The sequence below is a fragment of the Schistocerca nitens genome, chromosome 1, assembly GCF_023898315.1.
Source record: "Schistocerca nitens isolate TAMUIC-IGC-003100 chromosome 1, iqSchNite1.1, whole genome shotgun sequence".
Taxonomy (NCBI): domain Eukaryota; kingdom Metazoa; phylum Arthropoda; class Insecta; order Orthoptera; family Acrididae; genus Schistocerca; species Schistocerca nitens.
In genome coordinates, this window is record NC_064614.1 from 1,179,733,291 (window position 1) to 1,179,755,956 (window position 22,666).

Genomic DNA, 22,666 nt, shown 5'->3' on the forward strand with positions numbered 1-22,666 from the left:
CCAGGCCTTACTAAAAATGTAGGCACTATCACTATTGGTCGTCTGTTGTCTGATTTGACTCTTGATAGTTTCTATAATTACACAGTTTCAGAAGTTAAACACTAGATAGTCATAATCCATTCCATTTAATTCCAATAGTCGGTCTTCAGCAAGTGCCGACATGTTAGGCTGTTGCACCTTGATATGCCATTGGTCACAATATAGATCTATGACAATATGTACTGTCTGACTGTCTGACCTTTGTACATGCCACATGTCACACTGGCATGGTACTTTTATAGTTCCTGGATTTTTGGTGTTTAACGTTCGCTTGACACCACCAAGCAGTGGCCATGTATTAGCTAGCAGGTGAAAAACGGTCTTCGGTTAATGTTTGCGTAGATTTCATCCTATATTTGTAGATAATATTTCACAGAATGGAATAAACAAAATGGCTGCATCCTCCTGAGGGTCTTCTTCTGTTTCCACTGACTGCACCTTCAGTGTAGGACATAGGATTCTCCTAATTTCCCTCTCTGTGTAGCCTTTCCACCAAACACTGTCCACAGGTGTTTACTTATTAGTTGAGACTCTCATTGTTGGAGAGGATGCAAGCCATATGCAAAAATCTTTTGAGCACCCTGTTCTCCCATGCCTATTGGTGCCAGCTGTCTGTGTGTAAGAAAAGGTTGGTGTGTGTTTTCTTAAGTTACACACTGTGGTGCAAAGTACCTTTTGCTCGTATTTTTACGAATACGTCCAGAAAGTGTAACACCTTGACTCCTGTGATAAAACTGGTGTATGGAATTGAGATGTATGAGGAAAGCATTCAGCTTATGTCTTCCATGTGGTCGTATGATGAGTGTGACATCAAAATACTGGGAAGAAATTTGATGGTTTTCCTTGGGGTGATGCCAGGGCTTGCTTCTCTAAATGTTCCATATACACATTGGCAACAATAGGTGAGGGTGGACTCCCCATGGCTACTCCTTCTGTCTCTTTGTAGTAACCGCTGTCGAAAAGAAAGTATTTCAACATCAAGTCATACCCGTAAAGTTTTTACATGTCATGGACATGATTGCAGAGGTTAGAAATTTATTTTATGATTGCAAATTCTGGATTAAGCCATTTTAAAGCATAAGATTTTTACAAAATGGATGTTGTTTGAAACATGTCAAAATCCTATGCTTGAAAATGGCTTAATGCAGAAACTGTAATCACCAAATAACATTCTAACAACTGAAAGCAAGATGATGACATTGAAAAAAATTGTAAAAGCTGTGGACCCATATTACAAGAAAGTATACGGCTGTACATTGTTAATCTTTATGTTAAATCTGTGACCAATGAGTTCCAGAGATTCTTATAGAGGCACTCTGTTGAATGGAGCATCAACATCAAAGCTCACAAGGATGTCAAATTCCCTAAGTTGTAAGTTGTTAAGGCATTAAAAAAAAAAAAAAAATCAACAAAGTTGCAAATAGGATGTGGACATTTCCCAGTATTTAGCAAGTATGTCAGTTAGAACATCATTGTGGCTCTCAGTTGGGGTGTAAAACCATCCCTCTTTGTGAATGTTTGGTAGTCATTCAAGTGTTAGTAAAATCTAAGCTCTCTGTCGTAGCTTTTTAACAATTGCATCTCTCAAGCCAGATTCTTTCAGATCTGCCATGTCTTCATCTCCTGTCTTTTGGTGCAATCAATATAATTCTTTGAATCTATTGAAATTTGTGTAAGTGAACAGCTGATCAGTTGTGCAAGTGGCTACATTCCGCTTGACCAAATATTGTGCCCATTCTCCACTCATGACTGGTTGTTTGTTTGCGAACTATTTTATGATGAATTACACAGAGAGACATTGAAGAATCACATTTCGTAAGGTATTTGACTAGAATGTAGTTGAAATCTGGTAGTACAGAAGAATGCTGAAGATTGGTTGGGTAAAATGAGTAAGTAATTGAGAGGAACTTAATCAAATTTGGGGGGGGGGGGGCGGGGGATTTGTGAACATCTTTACTAAAAGAGGTGATCAGTTAAAAGAACATCATCAATTTGATTATAGAGAAAAGTGTAAGGTGTAAATATTGTAGAGGTAGAACAATGTTTGACTCTAGAAATGAGGTTCACATGGGTGTAGGTTGCAGTGGCCAAGGAGAAATGGAGAGACTTGCACAGGATAGCGTAGTGTAACAACATAAACATCAACAAGAACAGTTATTACATTTGTTTAGTTTCATATTGTTTGATATGCTCTTACTAAAAGATTTTGTTCATACCTCTTTCAGATCATAGAAATGGATGTGAAGATAAGATACTGCCCTCAGTGCCAGGAGAATGCATGCGTAATGGATTGGATGGACCAAATTCCAGAGTGAAAACTAATGTAGCTACAAATAAATCTGATTCAAAAAGCTGTAAGCTTTCAAAGCCACAGGGTAATAACTGACACTTTAAACTACCCATAAATTATTATTGATAATGGTTTTTATGTTTCATGTCACATAGAATTTGGAAAGCCTACTATTTATGCATTGTAAATTTGTAAATGTATCTCAGGTCTCTACCTTTAATATGATCAATTGAATTTATCACAATTAAAATTCCTTTGAGATTACAAATTACAGATGTAGTTTAGAGAAAGCATTTATGTCTTATGTGTTCAGAATGAATTGCCTTCCTGAGTATGATGCCTTTTTTGTTCAGCCACATTCATGTTGTTGTAAGCATCCACCAGATTCTTGTTCTAATATTTGAAGTTCAGCAACAATGTTTTCTTTATTATTGTCTGTTTCATTCAATGATACATTTACTTTCAAGCTTAAGTTGCAGAGGAGATACATTGCTTCGATAACAGTGATTCAAGTATGGCCCATATGTTAGGTGGTATAACATAGTAGACATTGAATTAAATTGACTAACGGAGAAAATTTTTAAAAAACGCAACCAAGGGAGCTGTAAAATGGGGTTATAGACCCCTAAAAATAAGATAGACAGGAAATGCAAAATAGCAAAGTAGGACTGGCTTGATGATAGATGTAAGGCTGTAGAGGCGTGCATAACTGGGGGAAAAAGAGAGTCTGTTTATAGGAAAACAAAAGGCATCTTTGGAGAAAAGTGATCAAGTTTTGTGAATATCGAGAACTCCCATGGGAAGACAGTACTAAACAAAGAATTGAAAGAACAAATAAAAACTCTGAAGTTTGGCAGTGACAATATAATTCTGTCATAGACAGCAAAAAGATTTTGAAGAGATGTTGAATGGAATGGATATTGTCTTGAGAAGAGGTCACAAAAGTGCTAGGGGTGTTCAGTAAGTAATGCAACACATATTTTTTTCTCAGTCTGTATCGGTTGAAAATTCGCGGTTGAAAATATGCGGAATTTTGTTGTGGATCATCGTAGAATATTCCCGCTTCCGCCCCTATAGTTTGTTGAAGTCCCAGTAGGTGGCAGCACTATATGTTGTCTCAAAATGATGTCTGTAACAGAGGTGCATTCAAAGCAGTGAGTTATCATTGAGTTTCATTTGGCAGAAAGCCAGAACATTGCAGATATTCATCGGTGCCTGCAGAATGTCTACAGAGACCCTTCAGTTAACAAATGCATGATGAGTCATTGGGTGAGGTGTCATTCATCATTGCTACAAGGCCATGCTTACCTACACTATGTGATCAAAAGTATCTGGACACCTGGCAGAAAATGACTTACAAGTTTGTGGCACCCTCCATCTGTAATGCTGGAATTCAATATGGTGTTGGTCCACCTTCAGCCTTGATAATGGCTTCCACTCTTGCAGGCATACGTTCTTGAGCGTTGGCAGTCCAGTCTTCATTGAGTGCTGTGCTGAGAGAGTTATCAATGTTGCCCTGTGAGGCGTTTCACAAAGTCAGTGTTCCAAAACATCAAAAAGGTGTTCTATAGAATTCAGGTCAGGACTCTGTGCAGGCCAATCCATAACAGGGATGTTTTTGTCATGTAACCACTCCGCCACATCCTGTGGTTTACAAACAGGTGCTCAATCATGTTGAAAGATGCAGTTGCCTTCGCCAAACTGCTCTTCAACATGGGAAGCAAGAAGGTGCTTCAAAAATCAATGTAGGCCTGTTCTGTGACAGTGCCATGCAAAACAACAAGGAGTGCAAGCCATCTCCATGAAATCATTACCACACTGTAACACCACCGCCTCCTGTTGGCACTAAATACGCTGGCATATGACATTCACCGACAAATCGTCATATCCACACCATGCCATCTGATCGCCACATTGTGTACGGTGATACACCACTCCACACAACATTTTTCCACTGTTCAATCGTCCAGTGTTTACGCTCCTTACACCAAGCGTGGCGTCATTTGGCATTTACTGGCTTGATGTGTGACTTATGAGCAGCCGCACGACCATGAAATAAAAGTTTTCTCACCTCCTGTCTAAATGTCATAGTACTTGCAGTGGATCCTGATGCAGTCTGGAATTCCTGTGTGATGGTCGGGATAAATGTCTGGCTATTACACATTACAACCCTCTTCAACTGTCAGCAGTCTGTCAGTCAACACACTAGGTTGGCCTGTACACTTTTGTGATGTACATGTCCCTTCATGTTTCCACTTCACTATCGCATTGGGAACAGTGTACCTATGGATGTTCATGAGTGTGGAAATGTCGTGTACGGATGTATGACACAAGTGACACCTTATCACCTGACAATGTTCGAAGTCCGTGAGTTATGCAGAGATCCTCATTGGGCTCTCTCACGATGTCTAATGACTACTGAGGTCACTGATATGGAGTACCTGACAGTAGGTGGCAGCACAATGCACCTAATATGAAAAATGTCAAACATCGCACTGCTAAACTGCATGTCTCTCTTAGTAGTGCTGACACACTTGTCCACCAGTTGCGGTACGCAAAGGTGTGTGCTCGCTGGGTTCCTTGCCAACTAGCAGAAGAACTTACAGAGCTATGAAGGACCATTTGTGCATCGAAGGATACACTCTGCAGGAAGCAGTATGTGGATGATGAGGTGGTTATTGATGCAGCAAAACTTTGCCCCCAATGTTTACAAGTAGGGTGGTACCACGCATGCATACAGGCCCTCCCAGTAAGGTGGCATAAGGCTGCCACACTGAACGGGGATTATGTTACAAAATAGGGTTTCTATCCAAAATAGCGGGGAGTAAAATGGTGAGCTGGAATACCAAATAAAAACATTAATGGGTGGTGGGAAATTTGTTATACTACTTATTGAATGCCCCTTGTAAAACGAGGGTAATGGAATGAAGTTGAATTAAATCAGGTGTTACTGATGGAATTTGATTATGTAATGAGATACTAAAAGTAGTTGATGAATTTTGCTACTTGGGCAGCTAAATAACCAGTGATTGCCAAAGTAGAGAGGATATAAAAAGCAACCTTGCCCTAGAACAAAAAGCACTTCTGAAAAAGAGGGATTTCTTAATATCTAATAGAGTTCACAGGTGAATGGCGAGAAGTTGCCAAATAATTAGTAATCTCCTCATCCCCACAGGAGTATGTTTTGGAAGCACCTCCACTCTTGATCCTCCTGTTCTTGAAATTAGTTTGTTGTGGGATATCTCCTTCCCTTTCTTAATCAGATTGTGTACAGGTTCCCAGGCCTTACTAAGAATGTAGGCACTATCACTATTGGTCATCTGTTGTCTGATTTGACTCTTGATAGTTTCTATAATTACACAGTTTCAGAAGTTAAACACTAGATAGTCATAATCCATTCCATTTAATTCCAATAGTCAGTCTTCTGCAAGTGCCGGCGTGTTAGGCTGTTGCACCTTGATATGCCATTGGTCACAATATAGATCTATGACAATATGTACTGTCTGACTGTCTAACCTTTGTACATGCCACATGCCACACTGGCATGGTACTTTTATAGTTCCTGGATTTTTGGTGTCTAACGTTCGATTGACACCACCAAGCAGTGGTTGGTTGGTTGGTTGTTTCGGGGAAGGAGACCAGACAGTGAGGTCATCGGTCTCATCGGATTAGGGAAGGACGGGGAAGGAAGTCGGCCATGCCCTTTGAAAGGAACCATTCCGGCATTTGCCTGGAGCGATTTAGGGAAATCACGGAAAACCTAAATCAGGATGGCCGGACGCGGGGTTGAACCATCGTCCTCACGAATGCGAGTCCAGGGTCTAACCACTGCGCCACCTCGCTCGGTACCAAGCAGTGGCCATGTATTAGCTAGCAGGTGAAAAACGGTCTTCAGGTAATGTTTGCGTAGATTTCATCCTATATTTGTAGATAATATTTCACAGAATGGAATAAACAAAGTGGCTGCATCCTCCTGAGGGTCTTCTTCTGTTTCCACTGACTGCACCTTCAGTGTAGGACATAGGATTCTCCTAATTTCCCTCTCTGTGTAGCCTTTCCACCAAACACTGTCCACAGGTGTTTACTTATTAGTTGAGACTCTCATTGTTGGAGAGGATGCAAGCCATATGCAAAAATCTTTTGAGCACCCTGTTCTCCCATGCCTATTGGTGCCAGCTGTCTGTGTGTAAGAAAAGGTTGGTGTGTGTTTTCTTAAGTTACACACTGTGGTGCAAAGTACCTTTTGCTCGTATTTTTACGAATACGTCCAGAAAGTGTAACACCATGACTTCTGTGATAAAACTGGTGTATGGAATTGAGATGTATGAGGAAAGCATTCAGCTTATGTCTTCCATGTGGTCGTATGATGAGTGTGACATCAAAATACTGGGAAGAAATTTGATGGTTTTCCTTGGGGTGATGCCAGGGCTTGCTTCTCTAAATGTTCCATATACACATTGGCAACAATAGGTAAGGGTGGACTCCCCATGGCTACTCCTTCTGTCTCTTTGTAGTAACCGCTGTCGAAAAGAAAGTATTTCAACATCAAGTCATACCCGTAAAGTTTTTACATGTCATGGACATGATTGCAGAGGTTAGAAATTTATTTTATGATTGCAAATTCTGGATTAAGCCATTTTAAAGCATAAGATTTTTACAAAATGGATGTTGTTTGAAACATGTCAAAATCCTATGCTTGAAAATGGCTTAATGCAGAAACTGTAATCACCAAATAACATTCTAACAACTGAAAGCAAGATGATGACATTGAAAAAAATTGTAAAATCTGTGGACCCATATTACAAGAAAGTATACGGCTGTACATTGTTAATCTGTATGTTAAATCTGTGACCAATGAGTTCCAGAGATTCTTATAGAGGCACTCTGTTGAATGGAGCATCAACATCAAAGCTCACAAGGATGTCAAATTCCCTAAGTTTTAAGTTGTTAAGGCACCAAAAAAAAAATCCACAAAGTTGCAAATAGGATGTGGACATTTCCCAGTATTTAGCAAGTATGTCAGTTAGAACATCATTGTGGCTCTCAGTTGGGGTGTAAAGCCATCCCTCTTTGTGAATGTTTGGTAGTCATTCAAGTGTTAGTAAAATCTAAGCTCTCTGTCGTAGCTTTTTAACAATTGCATCTCTCAAGCCAGATTCTTTCAGATCTGCCATGTCTTCATCTCCTGTCTTTTAGTGCAATCAGTGTAATTCTTTGAATCTATTGAAATTTGTGTAAGTGAACAGCTGATCAGTTGTGCAAGTGGCTACATTCCGCTTGACCAAATATTGTGCCCATTATCACTCATGACTGCTTGTTTGTTTGTGAACTATTTTATGATGAATTACACAGGGAGACATTGAAGAATCACATTTCGTAAGGTATTTGACTAGAATGTAGTTTAAATCTGGTAGTACAGAAGAATGCTGAAGATTGGTTGGGTAAAATGAGTAAGTAATTGAGAGGAACTTAATCAAATTGGGGGGGGGGGGGGATTTGTGAACATCTTTACTAAAAGATGTGATCAGTTAAAAGAAGATCATCAATTTGATTATAGAGAAAAGTGCAAGGTGTAAATATTGTAGAGGTAGAACAATGTTTGACTCTAGAAATGAGGTTCACATGGGTGTAGGTTGCAGTGGCCAAGGAGAAATGGAGAGACTTGCACAGGATAGCGTAGTGTAACAACATTAACATCAACAAGAACAATTATTACATTTGTTTAGTTTCATATTGTTTGATATGCTCTTACTAAAAGATTTTGTTTGTACCTCTTTCAGATCATAGAAATGGATGTGAAGATAAGATACTGCCCTCAGTGCCAGGAGAATGCATGCATAATGGATTGGATGGACCAAATTCCAGAGTGAAAACTAATGTAGCTACAAATAAATCTGATTCAAAAAGCTGTAAGCTTTCAAAGCCACAGGGTAATAACTGACACTTTAAACTACCCATAAATTATCATTGATAATGGTTTTTATGTTTCATGTCACATAGAATTTGGAAAGCCTAGTATTTATGCATTGTAAATTTGTAAATGTGTATCAGGTCTCTGCTTTTAATATGATCAATTGAATTTATCACAATTAAAATTCCTGTTAGATTACAAATTACAGATGTAATTGAGAGAAAACATTGATGTATCATGTGTTCTGACTGAATTGCCTTCCTGAGTATGAGTATGATGCCTTTCTGTACAGCCATGTTCATGTTGCTGTAAGCATCCACCAGATTCTTGTACTAACATTTGAAGTTCAGCAACAATGTTTTCTTTATTATTGTCTCTTTCATTCATCTACATCTACATCTACATGATTACTCTGCAATTCACATTTGAGTGCTTGGCAGTGGGTTCATCGAACCACAATCATACTCTCTCTCTACCGTTCCACTCCCAAACAGCGTGCGGGAAAAACGAACACCTAAACCTTTCTGTTTGAGCACTGATTTCTCTTATTTTATTTTGATGATCATTCCTACCCATGTAGGTTGGGCTCAACAAAATATTTTCGCATTCGGAAGAGAAAGTTGGTGACTGAAATTTCGTAAATAGATCTCGCCGCGACGAAAAACGTCTTTGCTTTAATGACTTCCATCCCAACTCGCGTATCATATCTGCCACACTCTCTCCCCTATTAGGTGATAATACAAAACGCGCTGCCCTTTTTTGCACCCTTTCGATGTCCTGCGTCAATCCCACCTGGTAAGGATCCCACACCGCGCAGCAGTATTCTAACAGAGGACGAACGAGTGTAGTGTAAGCTGTCTCATTAGTGGACTTGTTGCATCTTCTAAGTGTCCTGCCAATGAAACGCAACCTTTGGCTCGCCTTCCCCACAATATTATCTATGTGGTCTTTCCAACTGAAGTTGGCTTACTTTTTCCGTGGTTTGCACACAAGGGTATGTTTTGGAAGCATCTCCACTGTTGATCCACCTGTTCTTGAAATCAGTTTGTTGTGGGATATCTCCTTCCCTTTGTTAATCAGATTGTGTACAGGTTCCCAGGCCTTACTAAAAATGTAGGCACTATCACAATTGGTCATCTGTTGTCTGATTTGACTCTTGATAGTTTCTATAATTACACAGTTCCAGAAGTTAAACTTTAGATGGTCATAATCCATTCCATTTAATTCCAGTAGTCAGTCTTCTGCAAGTGCCAAGATGTTGGCTGTTGCACCTTGAGTGGCATGGGACTTTTATAGTTCCTGGATTTTTGGTGTCCAACATTAGCTTGACATCACCAAGCAATGGCCATGTATTAGCTGGCAGGTGAAAAATGGTCTTCACTTAATGTTTGTGTAGATTTAATCCTATATTTGTAGATAATATCCCACAGAATGGAATAAACACAGTGGCTGCATCCTCCTGAGGGTCTTCTTCTGCTTCCACTGACTGCACCCTCAGTGTAGGACATAAGATTCTCCTAATTTCCCTCTCTGTGTAGCCCTTCCACTGAACACTTTCCACAGGTGTTATACTTATTGATTGAGACTCTGATGGTCAGAATGTGAGCCCTATGTAAAAATGTTTTGAGCAGTGGGTTCCCCTATGCCCGTTGGTGCCCAATGTCTGTGTGTAAGAATAGTTCACTGTGTGTTTTCTTAAGGTACACACTGTGACACAAAGTCCCTTTTGCTCTTCTTTTTATGAGGACATCCAGAAAGTGGAACACCTTGACTTCCATGATATAGTGTTCTGGTGTATGGAATTGAGATGTATGAGGAAAGCATCCAGCTTGTGTCTTCCATGTGGCCGTATGATGTGTGTGTGACATAAAAATACTGGGAAGAAATTTGATGGTTTGCAACGGACTGATGCCTGGGCTTTCTTCTCTAAATGTTCCATATACACATTAGCAACAATTGGTAAGAGTGGACTCCCCATGGCTACTCCTTCTTTCTGTTTTAGTAACCACTGTCAAGAAGAAAGTATTTCAACATTAAGCCATAACCGTAAAGTTTTTACATGTCATTGACATGATTTTAGAGGTTAGAATTTTATTTTATGATTGCAAATTCTGGATTAAGCCATTTTAAAGCATAAGATTTTTACATAAAGGTTTTTGTTTGAAACATGTCAAAATCTTATGCTTGAAAATGGCTTAATGCAGAAACTGTAATCATCAAATAACATTCTAACAACTGAAAGCAAGATGATGACATTTAAAAATTTGTAAAAGCTGTGGACCCATATTACAAGAAAGTATACGGCTGTACATTGGTAATCTGTATGTTAAATCTGTGACCAATAAGTTCCAGAGATTCTTATAGAGGCACTATGTTGAATGGAGCATCAACATCAAAGCTCACAAGGATGTCAAATTTCCTACCGTATTTACTCAAATCTAAACCACACTTTTGTCTGGTTTTTGTAATAAAAAAAAACCGCCTGCGGCTTAGAATCGAGTGCAAAGCAAGCGGAAGTTCTGAAAAATGTTGGTAGGTGCCGCCACAACTAACTTCTGCCGTCGAATATATGTAGCGCTACACAGGCATGCTTTGTAGGCACAAGGATAAATACTGGCGCCAAAACCTCTGCCTCAGTAAATAAAAAAAATAAATAATATAAAAAAAAAATTGTGGAAGACGAGCTTTTTTTTTTCTCCGCCCCGAGTTTCGACCACTGCATTTTCATACATTATCTAATGAAGCAAATACAAATTCCGTATTGTTCATCTTCGAATGTAGCAGAATTTCAATGTACTACGAAAATCCGACTGCCAAGACTGTTTGGGATGTTTGTTGATATGGCCAACTCTACGTTCCGAATTTTTTCCTACCTGTGAGATGAGATGGTTGCTAATAGGAACCTGATGAAATGTGAATCACACACAGTATTCTCTTCACCATAAGAATAATACGTATATAAACATTTTGCCATGTATTCTTTCGTGTTTGCTGCTATCTCATTTAAATACTGTCTGCCTAATAAACTATGAAACTAGAGTGAGACAACAGCAAACGCGGAAGAATATACGTATCGTGTCATGTTTATATTCGTATTATTTTTATGCCTAATAGTGATACAGTCAGAAATGAAGCACGGCAATTGACTAGATTTTTAAATCTGAGATGACTAATTTCTGTGAAGAATTTGATGTACTAAAGAAGCGGCCGCAAAGATTTTCAAATGGAGAAGAATTTTCGCCTAACTCTCGTTCAGAATATGTTCTATCATACGCAATCTATTATTTGGTTCTTGTTGATCATTATCAAAGAAAGCAGCAGTGTAAGTTACAACAGATATCAGTCTCTTGCCATTGTTTCGCTAATGAGACGATTCCTCTCTCTCTCTCTCTCTCTCTCTCTCTCTCTCTCTCTCTCTCTCTCTCTCCTTCTTCTTCTTCTTTTTTCTTTTTTTTTTTTTTTAAATTGTAAGCGGTGGTAGCGCTCATAAAAGCAAGCCATGCCGCGAGCGGCGACAGGCCGTAAACACGCACTATCAGAATGCGACAAACAATGCATGACACAGTACAGTAATGCATTTTCAGCTTAGAGTGACGTAAATACCTATAACAAAGAAAACGGCACTTATCAGATCAAAGCAAAAATAAGCAATCGATTCAAACCAGACATAGCACGTGAAAAAGGAAGGGTACCCGTATAAATACGGACAGAGCGCCTGACGCCTAGCAATGGCTACCTGGTAAAGCTTAACTGCTAAGCTTCCGGCTCGAACTACTTTAGGTGTATCGTCATTCATTCGACCTTAATTGTGTCTCATATTACAATGGACCAACTTTGTTTCGATTTGGAGGTGCTGCCTAAAACTCTTCTCTCTCTTTGAATTTCGAGTCTCAAATTTCAGGTGCGGCTTAGATTCGGGAAATTTTTTTTTCTTTATTTCGAGCCTCAATTTTTCTGGTGCGGCTTAGATTCGAGTGCGGCTTAGATTCGAGTAAATACGGTAAGCTTCAGGTTGTTAAGGCATCCAACAAAATCCACAAAGTTGCAAATATGATGTGGAGAAGGAGGAGGAGGAGGAGGAGGAGGAGGAGGAGGAGGAGGAGATATCACACCACAAATATGACTCTTACGGCTGTTGCAGCAGCAGTGAAGATGCCGCCAGTGGTAGTGCCGGGTGCTGATGGCAGACTGAGTGTGGCGGTGGGGTTGGGGGCAATACTTGGTTACTTGCTGTGCACCTACTCCAGGGTGTGAATTATGATGTAGTGGCAGGTTGGAGGGATGAGGAGGAGATAAAAGCCCTGAAACGCCTTCCAGGCAGTCAGTTCATCAGCACAGTAGATGATGACAACATGGTTGCTTGGCTAACTATCACACCCATTATCCACTAATGTCTGGCTGTTTGCCTGTGAAATATTTTATGTTAAATTGCACATCAAGAAGTTAAAGAATCTTTATTCCGAAGGTATTTGTCTAGGATGTAGCTTGAAATCTGGTACTATGGAAGAACACTGAAGTTTAGATGGGCCGATCAAGTTACCTAACGGGAGGTTGTGAATCACATTGGGGGGAAAAACAAATATGTGACAAAAATTCACTAAAGCAAGTGATTGATTAATAGAACTCATTCTAAGGCACAAGCAGTCTCAGTTTGGCTATGGAGAGAGGGAAGTGTAGTAGTTACTGTAGAAGGAGACCAAGGCTTCACTCTAGAAACCAGGGACAAATGGATTTAGGTTGTAGTAGCTATGGAGAGATGAGGCTTACACAGGATATAGTAGTGTAACAACAACAACTGTTGTGTTATTTGTTTGGTTTCATTTCTTACAATATGCTAATAATGAAATATTTTGTTCATGCGTCTTTGCAGATCACAGTTAATATAAGGTACTGCCCTTAGTGCCAGGAGAGTGCATGCGTATTAGACTAGTTGGACCAAATTCTATTGTGAAAATTGATGTGGCTGCAAATAAATCTCATTCGCACTGTTAGTGGAAGTGTTTCATGTGAATGCCAGTGATTACAGGGCTTCATTGAGAGAGTATTTCCGACTGAAAGATCAAAGGAGAGGGCCAATTTCATTAAAACAATATGATAATGAAATTCAGAAACACAGGTGACCTTCATGTAGCATGTGGAAGAGGAAGGTGTCCTATATTAGTGGAAGTTATTGACTTTTGCTGTTGTTTCAACTGACTAGCATGTGCTTGGACAGTATTATTGCTGGTGCAGTGTCACGAGAATTGTCCATCCCATGGTCAACAGTATGGAAAATTTTATGGTCCGTTTTACAGTAGTATCCATACAAGATCGATGGTGCAGCATCTGAAACCTTATGATCCACTGCAATGTTCTGAATTTGATGTTCGATGCCTGGCATGGATCAAGGTTGATGAAATGTGGCTGGGCAATATTCTATGGAGTGGCGAGGCACATTTTACACAAGGGGGTGCTGTGATATGCAGAACTGCCAAATTTCAGGTACTGTTATTCCACATGCTGTGCTGGAAGAGCAATTGCGCTCACTGTTTGTGACTATGTGGTGTGGATTCACAAACACCTTTATTCTCAGTTCTTTCTTCTTTGAAAAGAGTACACCCAGAGGGCCTGTCAGATGTAGTACTGCGACAACTGCACGTAATCGAGACCTCCTTGTACGACATGTGATTCCTGCTTTGGAAGAGCACAGTTATGTGAAACCACTGTTTTTATGCAAGATGGGGCAACCTCTCATGTTGCTCACCCAGTGAAAGATCTGTTTAATATAACCTTCTATGAAAGTGTTATCTCTAGAGGTTTTCCAGATGCATGGCCTGCAAGATCACATGATGTAAACCCATGTGAATTTTGGCTCTGAAGATATGTAACAGAAGCTGTTTACCAGGGACATGTTCGGTCTCTACCCGATCTGAAGGCCAGTATATAGGAATATGACACTCAGATTCCTCTCGGACGGCTGCAATCAACTGTTGAACATGTTATTTTACAGATGCAGCATCTCGTCAGTGTCTCTGTGCTCATATTTCTCATATTGAACAAATTGTGTAAGCAGCAGTTAGTAATAAAATACCAATATTATGCCTGTACCACTTATTTAACACTCGCATTCGGGAGGACGACGGTTCAATCCCGTCTCCGGCCATCCTGATTTAGGTTTTCCGTGATTTCCCTAAATCGTTTCAGGCAAATGCCGGGATGGTTCCTTTGAAAGGGCACGGCCGGTTTCCTTCCCCATCCTTCCCTAACCCGAGCTTGCGCTCCGTCTCTAATGACCTCGTTGTCGACGGGACGTTAAACACTAACCACCACCACCACTTATTTAACATTTTCTGCCTACATCCCATTCCTAATTCATTTCATGTGGGAACATATGGGAACGTATCTGTATGTCTTTCTTGCATTCACAGTGCCATATTTGCACCTGGTGGCCAAAATTGAAACTAATTTTCCCATTGTAAATTGGTTCTGCATCAACGCATTACAGTATATAGCAAGTTCCACTGCCATATGTTAATTTCACCCCACATTGGACCTCTATGAGTAGCTGCATTTTAATTATAACCACCCAGTATTTATGCACGTTAAACTTGTAAATGTGAAGGTTCTATCTCAGGTGCTTTGCCTTTAATATGGTAAATTAAATTTGAGTATCACAATTAAATTTCCTGGTTGGAAGACAAACAATGGATATAGTTGAGAGAATACATCTGCATTGCCTTACTGAGTATGATACCTTTTATATACTGATGTTTGAAGTTCAGCAGCAATGTTTTCATTATTAGTGTCTGATTCAATCTAAAATACATTTACTTTCAAGCTTAAGATGCATAGGAGATCCATTGTTTGAAAAACAGTGATTCAAGTATGACCTATATGCAAGGATGTTTAATGCAGTAGATACTGCGCTTAAATCCAGCAGAGGAATCGGGCATAAAAGGAATACAGACTTCTAAAAAATTACAGTAACATAAAGTGCAAAATAGCAAAGCAGGAATGGCTAGATGAGAAATGTATGGATATACAAGCATGCATAACTGTGAAAAAAATATATTCTGCCTATAGGAAAATTAGAGGCACCTTTGGAGAAAAGTGATCCAACTGTGTGAATATCAGGAGCTCAAATGGCAACTGGTATTCAGCACAGAAGTGATATCTGAAAGATGTAAGGAGCACGTAGAAGGGCTCAAAAAGAGAAATTAAATTGAAGGTAGTATTATAGAAAGGAAGGAGGAAATAGATGAAGATTGGGTTGGGAGATACAATAGTGTGAGAAAACTTTGAAAGAGAATTGACGGACCTAAGCAGGAGCGAGAGCAGGAGTAGACAACTTCCCTCGACATTATTGAGACCGTTGGAAGACCCAGCTGTGACAGAATAATTCCATCTGGTCTACAAAACATATGAGGCAGGTGAAATGCCCTTGGATGTCAAGAAAATTTAATAATTCCAAATCCAAAGAAGGCAGGTGCTGTCAGGCGTGTGTGTTACCAAAATATCATTTTAATAAGTTTTTCTTGTAAAATACTGAAATTTACAGAAGAATGGAAAAACTGGTAGAAGCTGAGCTCAGGAAAGATCAGTTTGGCTTCCGGAAAACTATAGGAACACGTGAGTCAACATGGGTTATCGTAGAATGTAGGTTAAAGAAAGACAAACCTATGCCTGTAGCATTTTTAAATTTAGAGCAAACTTTTGATGGTGTTGAATGGAATACACTCTTTGAAATTCTGAAGGCAACAGGGATAAGATACAGGGAGTGAAATGTTATCTATAACTTGTACAGAAACCAGATCATAAATATAAGAGTCAAAGGACATTAAAGAGAAGCGTAGTTGAGAAGGTAATGAAACACAGTTGTATCTTATCTTTGATGTTATTCAGTCTGTGCAAATGGAATGTGTTGTATCTTGAGAAGAGGTTATAAAATAAATATTAACAAAAATAAAACAGCTATAGTGGAATGGAATGGAGTTGAATTAAGTTAGATGAAGCTGAACTAGTTAGATTAGGAAACCAGGCACTAAAAGTAGTTGATGTATTTTGCCATTTGGGCAGCAAATAACTATTGATGACCAAAGCAGAAAGGATATAAGATGGATGCACGGTCTGGCATGAAAAGCAAATCTGGAAAAGAGAAATTTGTTAGCAACTAATATAAATTTAGGTGTTCAGAAGTTATATATATAATATATGTTTGAAATTTTGCTGCGCACGAAAGTGAAAATGGACGATGAGCAGTTCAGACAAGAAGAGAAAAGCTTTTGTAATGTGGTGCCACAGAAGAACGCTGAAGATTAGATGAGCAGATCAAATAACTAATGGGGAGGTTTTGAATCACATTGGAAAAAAAAAAGAAATATGCGCCACAACTTGGCAAAAAGAAGGCATAAAGGAATCGTCAGTTTGCTTGTGGAGGAAAGTGGAGGGAGTAAAAAGTTGTAGACGGAGATCAAGGCTTGTCTTTAGAAACTAGGTCCAGATGGATGTAGGTTGCTGTAGCTGTCAGGGATGAAGAGGAAGATAGAGTAGTGTAATAACAAGAGCAGCAGCAGCAGCTGTTGCACAGTATTTGTTTAGTTTCATTTGGTACGATTTGTTTTTACTAAAAGCATGATTCTTCACAGGTCACAGAAATGGATATGAAGATAAGGTATTGCCCTCATTGCCAGGAGAGTGCATACATAATGGACTGGGTGGACCAAATTCCAGTTTGAAAACTGATACAGTTACAAATAGTTCTCACTCACAACCCTCTAAACTGTTAATGCCTCGAGGTAATAACTTTCACTTTAAACTTTAAAAAATTGTGTCTAATAATAAGTATCTTTGATTCATGACACTTAGAAATGAGGAAGCCTGGTATTTACACTCTGTAAATGTGTAAATGCGAAGTTTCCATTCCAGTGCCCTTCTGCAATAAACTTGTGTATCAGAATTAAATTCCTGTAATATACAAGGATGGTTTGATAGCTCTGGTAAATTCCCATAAAAGAATGGAACATTTTTGTTGCTCCTTCGTTGTTCATAAGCTTGATTATTCCAAGGATCATATAAAGACTTTCAGCAATTTACAGCATAGAATTCATTGTTGACAGCCATCTGAATTGGTCAATGTGTCAACTGCAACTGAAAAATGAGAAAACAAAGTTTTGTACTGTTGTTAAACTTTTTCGTGTCAATGACTAGACTGCCACACAAGTCAAAACAGAAGTTCATGTCTACTCAGTATCATCATTGAAGACCATTTGATCCTCAGTGTCTGCTTTCAATATTTAATATATTTACTTTGAATCTCAGAGTTGCTTCCCTTACCTAAAATTTTGAGAACTTTAAGTGCACTGCAATGAAATCTTGTTAATTGACTTCATACATCGTAATGGTTGGATTAAGCCAAGCAGTATTCAGGTCTTGTTCACTGAACAAATATAGATAGGCTGCAGTTGAAGGCTCCCATTTGATCACTTCTCTCACTTAAAGTCTGCTATTTATCTTACACATCCTTTCACAGAAAGAAAAACAACTTCCTTCCACTGAATCTTCCTTTTAAAATGCTATGATCACCATCTCTCCAGCATGAAAAGTTACATCCATTTGCATTCTTTCAGATCTTTTCCCAAGTGTACCTCTTTCAGATATCCAACTGTATAATTTTTCTTTCTTTGACAATTGAAATTTTGCAATTTCAGTTCTTCAGTGACTTATCTCCTATGCAAATCTACAATTTCATTCTCCTGCCTAAATTACTTATTTCCTGACTTGTTACTTGGAGGTGTTCCATTGGATGTTGCGTGGTTTAATGCAGTTTCTTCATTACTTCCATGTATTCTTGGTCGTGATCTTATGAAAGACTTGACAGACTCCTCCTCCAATTCTAACTTCTTATAAATAACATATTAATAAACCATATACTGACATTAAACAAGTACAACATTGAACTGATCACATCAATAGCTTCTGACAGTCATAATTCTACCAAGGATTCTCAACACAGAATGAATATTAAAAGTACACATCATTTATCTCTTTGTACCACATAGTAACTGATGTCACAATTATTTATGTACCTTTTTTTTTTTTTTTTGGACTTCTGTGCCCTGTCAGAGTAGGATAGCGATCCCAGGAACTTCTGTATTTGTGTCCAAACAATACTTACTTTCGCGAAGTTACTGCAATTGATGTCCCATCCTGAAGACATGGGTCTTCCCTCAGCATGTCTCTCCACAAATAAAAAATATAAAAAAATAAAAATAAAGAAAACATTCCTGCACAGTATCTGTACTGTTACCTGCGATATTTTATAGTTTCCATTTACAAGTATTATTCATTGACAAGAAGACATAGGTATACACATCACTCTTAAATGGTATTTATCACAACTTTTATGTTGATTATCTAATCTCCTCTAGCACAATGTGATAACTAATTAGCCAATAAGTTTGAATCAAAGTAGGTATTTTTAAAGTAGGTGGGTTCAAGCATTGCATGGCTACTTTCTGTCCTTTTACTTTAGAAAAAAAAAAAACAGTAAAATGAGACTGTTCAATTTTACTGACAATGGGAGCATGTTCTCTCTAACTGTTTCACCAAATATATTTCGGATACAATTTGTTTCTAATCCCACTTCACTTGTTAATTACAGCAAATGTGCTGTTGAAACAAAGTTACAGTGTATGTAAATACACATATGTTGTTGCTTGTCTTTTATGGTTGATGACCATGCTCAACTTGCCTGATCAAGTGACTAAATGATCATATAACCTGTATGCTTGTATCCACACTACATTGATCTTTCAAACTCAGCAACATTTTTGCATCACCTGCATCTACAAAATTCTTCAGTTTATTTACTTTCAAGCAGGCAAGATCCAGTGTTCATTAAACAATTATTCAAAAGCACAAATGTCTGCATTAAATCTTATTTTTAAATATTAACTGATTCTTTTCACTTAAGAAGTCTTAATTTCCCCACAAACAAAATTTGCAAATCGGGTTATGGCAGTCTCTGGAAGGGAAGAAGAAGGAATTAACATCTAAAAGTGCAGAGAGCATTATAAATATGTATTATTAAGAAGGGTAGACAAAGATGGGAGGTATCAGTGAGTGTAGTAGCTAAAATTAAACAAGGCTGCAGGACTCAGTGGTATCCCTGTCTTATTCTGAACCAAATTTGCAGCTGAGTCAACTTCCATTTTAACCGTTACGTAAGGTACTGTAGATTCCTTGAGTAAAAAACACCTAGAGATTAGAAAAAAAATGGACACATCCTTCTACGAGAAGGGTAACAGAAGTGATTTACGAAACTAATGTCCAGTTTCAATGGCATCTCACTTGTAGAATCCTGGAATGTCTCTGAACTGAAGTGGCAGAATGGAACAGGTGCACAGAACACTGAGGAAAATGTTGAGTCATTGCATCAACAGTCAACATAATGAATGGGATACTCTTTAGCCTTATATAGTGGCAGTGCACAAGAGCATGGGACTTGCGTCATGTGAGTTAGTGTGGATGGGAGATGTCCATATGAAACAGTGAAATTCAGAGTGAAAGAAAACTATACACCAGTGTGGAATTTTGAAAATAAAAGGGTAGGGTTGATTAAAAAGTGCAATGAGGTGCAACAAGATGAGTTAGCCTCTACAATGCACCCTATATGTACTTTGCTGTATGCACTAAGAGTGAGAGATGGGCTGGTGCAGAGAAGAGAGGAAGGCAGAATAGTGACTTCAAAGAAGTTTCTATACCTCAAAAGGGAGGAGAACCTACTAGTCATATCAAATAGGAAGAGACATGTGTTAATGGCAGCAGAAGAGCTGCACCAATGCCAGAGTGAGCAGGTTACAGTATTCCCTTCTATGATGTTCCAAACTGTTGCAGGGACCACAAAACAGAACTATTCCTCAGGGGAATTGACACAGGCAGGTGCCAACAGCACATCCTGACCCATTACCCATATTTTCAGAAGGTGGGACCCCACTGGGTGCACTTGCTGTATAACTCAATCATAGCTGCTACAAAAAGGGATCCTCAAAGCATTATGACATGTCTCAAACAGAGTGATCGACATTTTAAAGCCATGGATCATGGTAATCAGGTGGGTACAGTATTTCTTGACTTCTGGAAAGGCAGTACTACACCTACATTTATTAACTGAAGTATGAACATATGAGGTTTCAAACGAAATTTGTGACTAGACTGAGGATTTCCTAACTTTTTGCAGACGGTGCCATTGTCTATAATAAGTACTATGTAAAACAAAACTGCACAAATAATTGGGCAAAACTTGATAATATTTCAAAGTGGTGTGAAGATTGGCTTCTTGCTTCAAATGTTCTGAAATGTAAAATTCTGCAGTTGGCAAAATTAAGCAAGTCACCATTGGAACCAGCCAACTCATAGAAATACCTGATTGTAACAATTTGCAGGGATATGAAGTGGATTGATCATGTAGGCTGAGCCATGGGTGAGGCAGTTGTCATAGTTAGGTTTATTGGTAGGGTACTGGGCAGGTACTGTCAGTCTACAAAGAGGACTCCTTACAAATCACTTGTGCATCCCATCCTTAAAATATTGCTCAAGTGTGTGGGATCTACTCCAAATAGGACTCGCAGGAGAAATTGAACAATACAAAGAAGGGCTTCACGAATGGTGGAAAGTGTGTTTGACTTGCAGGAATGTGTCACAGAAATGCTAAAAACCATGAATTGACAGATGTTCAAAGATATTAACTACCTCATGAAAGTTTACTTACAGAGTTTCAGGTACTGATATTAATTGTACATTCTGGATATATTTTTCATCCCCATATGTATCACTCATACAGCAGTTATGAAAACAATTTTATGCTAATTACAGCATCGGCTGACACTTTTAAACAGTCATTCTTTCCACACTTCGTACATGAATGGAACAAGAAGAAACCCTAAAATGTGGTAGAGTGCTAAGTACCTAAACCCACACACTTCACAGTTGTATGCAGCTTATGTATGTAGATGTAGAATTTACTGTAAATAAGACACATTAAGTTGCAGAAAGGCACAATTAAAATGGTTGGTAGCAATCCGTCTTTTCCACATTGTTTATGTTCCCACCTGGAGTTTCAATATAGAGATGATAAGTACAGAGCGAGAAGTAACAAAGGCTTCCCTCCCATCAGCATACAAAACACAGGACATTAAATCACGGTGTACTGTGAGTTTGATGCACCAAACACTGCATTCCAGTGGGTCTTCACTCCACAAGAGATGAGTGTGCATCATTGGATACACGCTCCCTCTGCCCCTCTTTCCTTCTTGCCACCGTACAATTCCTTCTTGACTTCCTTCTGAAATTTTTGTACATTTATTTTATTTTTATCATGAATTCAAGTTAAATTTACTGTTGAAAATAAAATTCATATTTCTACCATTTTCAGATTATATATATTATCGAAAAAGAACTAAGAAGAAACCTTGGCCGTATATTATAGTGGAAAGTGACACCGATGAAGACGAATAATAATTCAACAAAATTTATGGTGATATTCAACTGCTGCTGTCACTGAAGAATTGTTGTTTCCATCCAGTAACACAAAAGGCTAGTGAGAAGGCCATGTTACATTTTCTAATTAAATTTAGAATTACCTAAATCATTTTCACAGTGACTTTATTGCAATGCATTCTGTACACTGAACTCTGTGATTGTGATTAGATAGTGGACAATTTGTGTGAGACCTGCAACCAATTACTTTTTAATGTTTTTTTCAAACTTGCTATTCACCATATAGCGGAGATAGGCAGAACAAAAAGACTTTCACAATTAAAGCTTTCGGCCATTAAGGCTTTTGTCAACAACACACGCACGCATGGGCGCGCGCGCGCGCGCGCGCGCACACACACACACACACACACACACACACACACACACACACACACACACACACACTGTGTGTGTGTGTGTGTGTGTGTGTGTGTGTGTGTGTGTACGTACATTACTTACAGTCACTAAGTTAATTCTCCAGTTGGTTTTCAGTCATTGGCTTGGCATCTATCTTGGTGTTCATGTGCTACATGGTTTGTGGCAGTGACCTACTTAGTTTGTATCAGATTTGGGCACAAAAATGGTGATCATGAAATCAATACCTTGTGCATTATTAGTGCATCCTGTATGCAAAGATTATTGAATTGCGGCAGCAGTATTAGATGATGCTACAACAGGAACAACAACAGCAAATTCAGAGACACTTAGAGATACTACAGACAGAGCAGAGTGAGTTGCTGGAGTGCATAACAGGACAGGACAGTGTTCCGGAAACAGCATCAAGTCACTGGTATTTCCGTGATCGTTATAAGCTCCAACATTTCAGGCTTTTTATGATTCCAAGGAAAGTTGGGATACATGTCTCCTGTTACAAAGGTGGCCATTTCTGACTTAAGTGCTGTGTGTGGGGT

The 22,666-nt window shown here is 38.8% G+C and overlaps 1 protein-coding gene across 9 annotated transcripts in view; it reads left to right on the forward strand.

Moving 5' to 3' along the window:
- Positions 1 to 22,666, forward strand: part of LOC126200408 (uncharacterized) — a 209,482-nt gene that overhangs the window by 157,846 nt on the left and 28,970 nt on the right. For 4 of the 9 annotated variants that reach the window (XM_049936705.1, XM_049936710.1, XM_049936711.1 and 1 more), the window contains 4 exons: positions 2,265 to 2,414; positions 8,110 to 8,259; positions 16,865 to 17,014; positions 21,652 to 21,816. In XM_049936705.1, the coding sequence (XP_049792662.1) occupies positions 2,265 to 2,414; positions 8,110 to 8,259; positions 16,865 to 17,014; positions 21,652 to 21,734 (533 nt within the window). In that variant the 3' untranslated portion in view covers positions 21,735 to 21,816. The remainder of the gene's footprint in view (positions 1 to 2,264; positions 2,415 to 8,109; positions 8,260 to 16,864; positions 17,015 to 21,651; positions 21,817 to 22,666) is intronic. The other 5 variants (XM_049936706.1, XM_049936709.1, XM_049936707.1 and 2 more) reach the window with 5 other exon arrangements.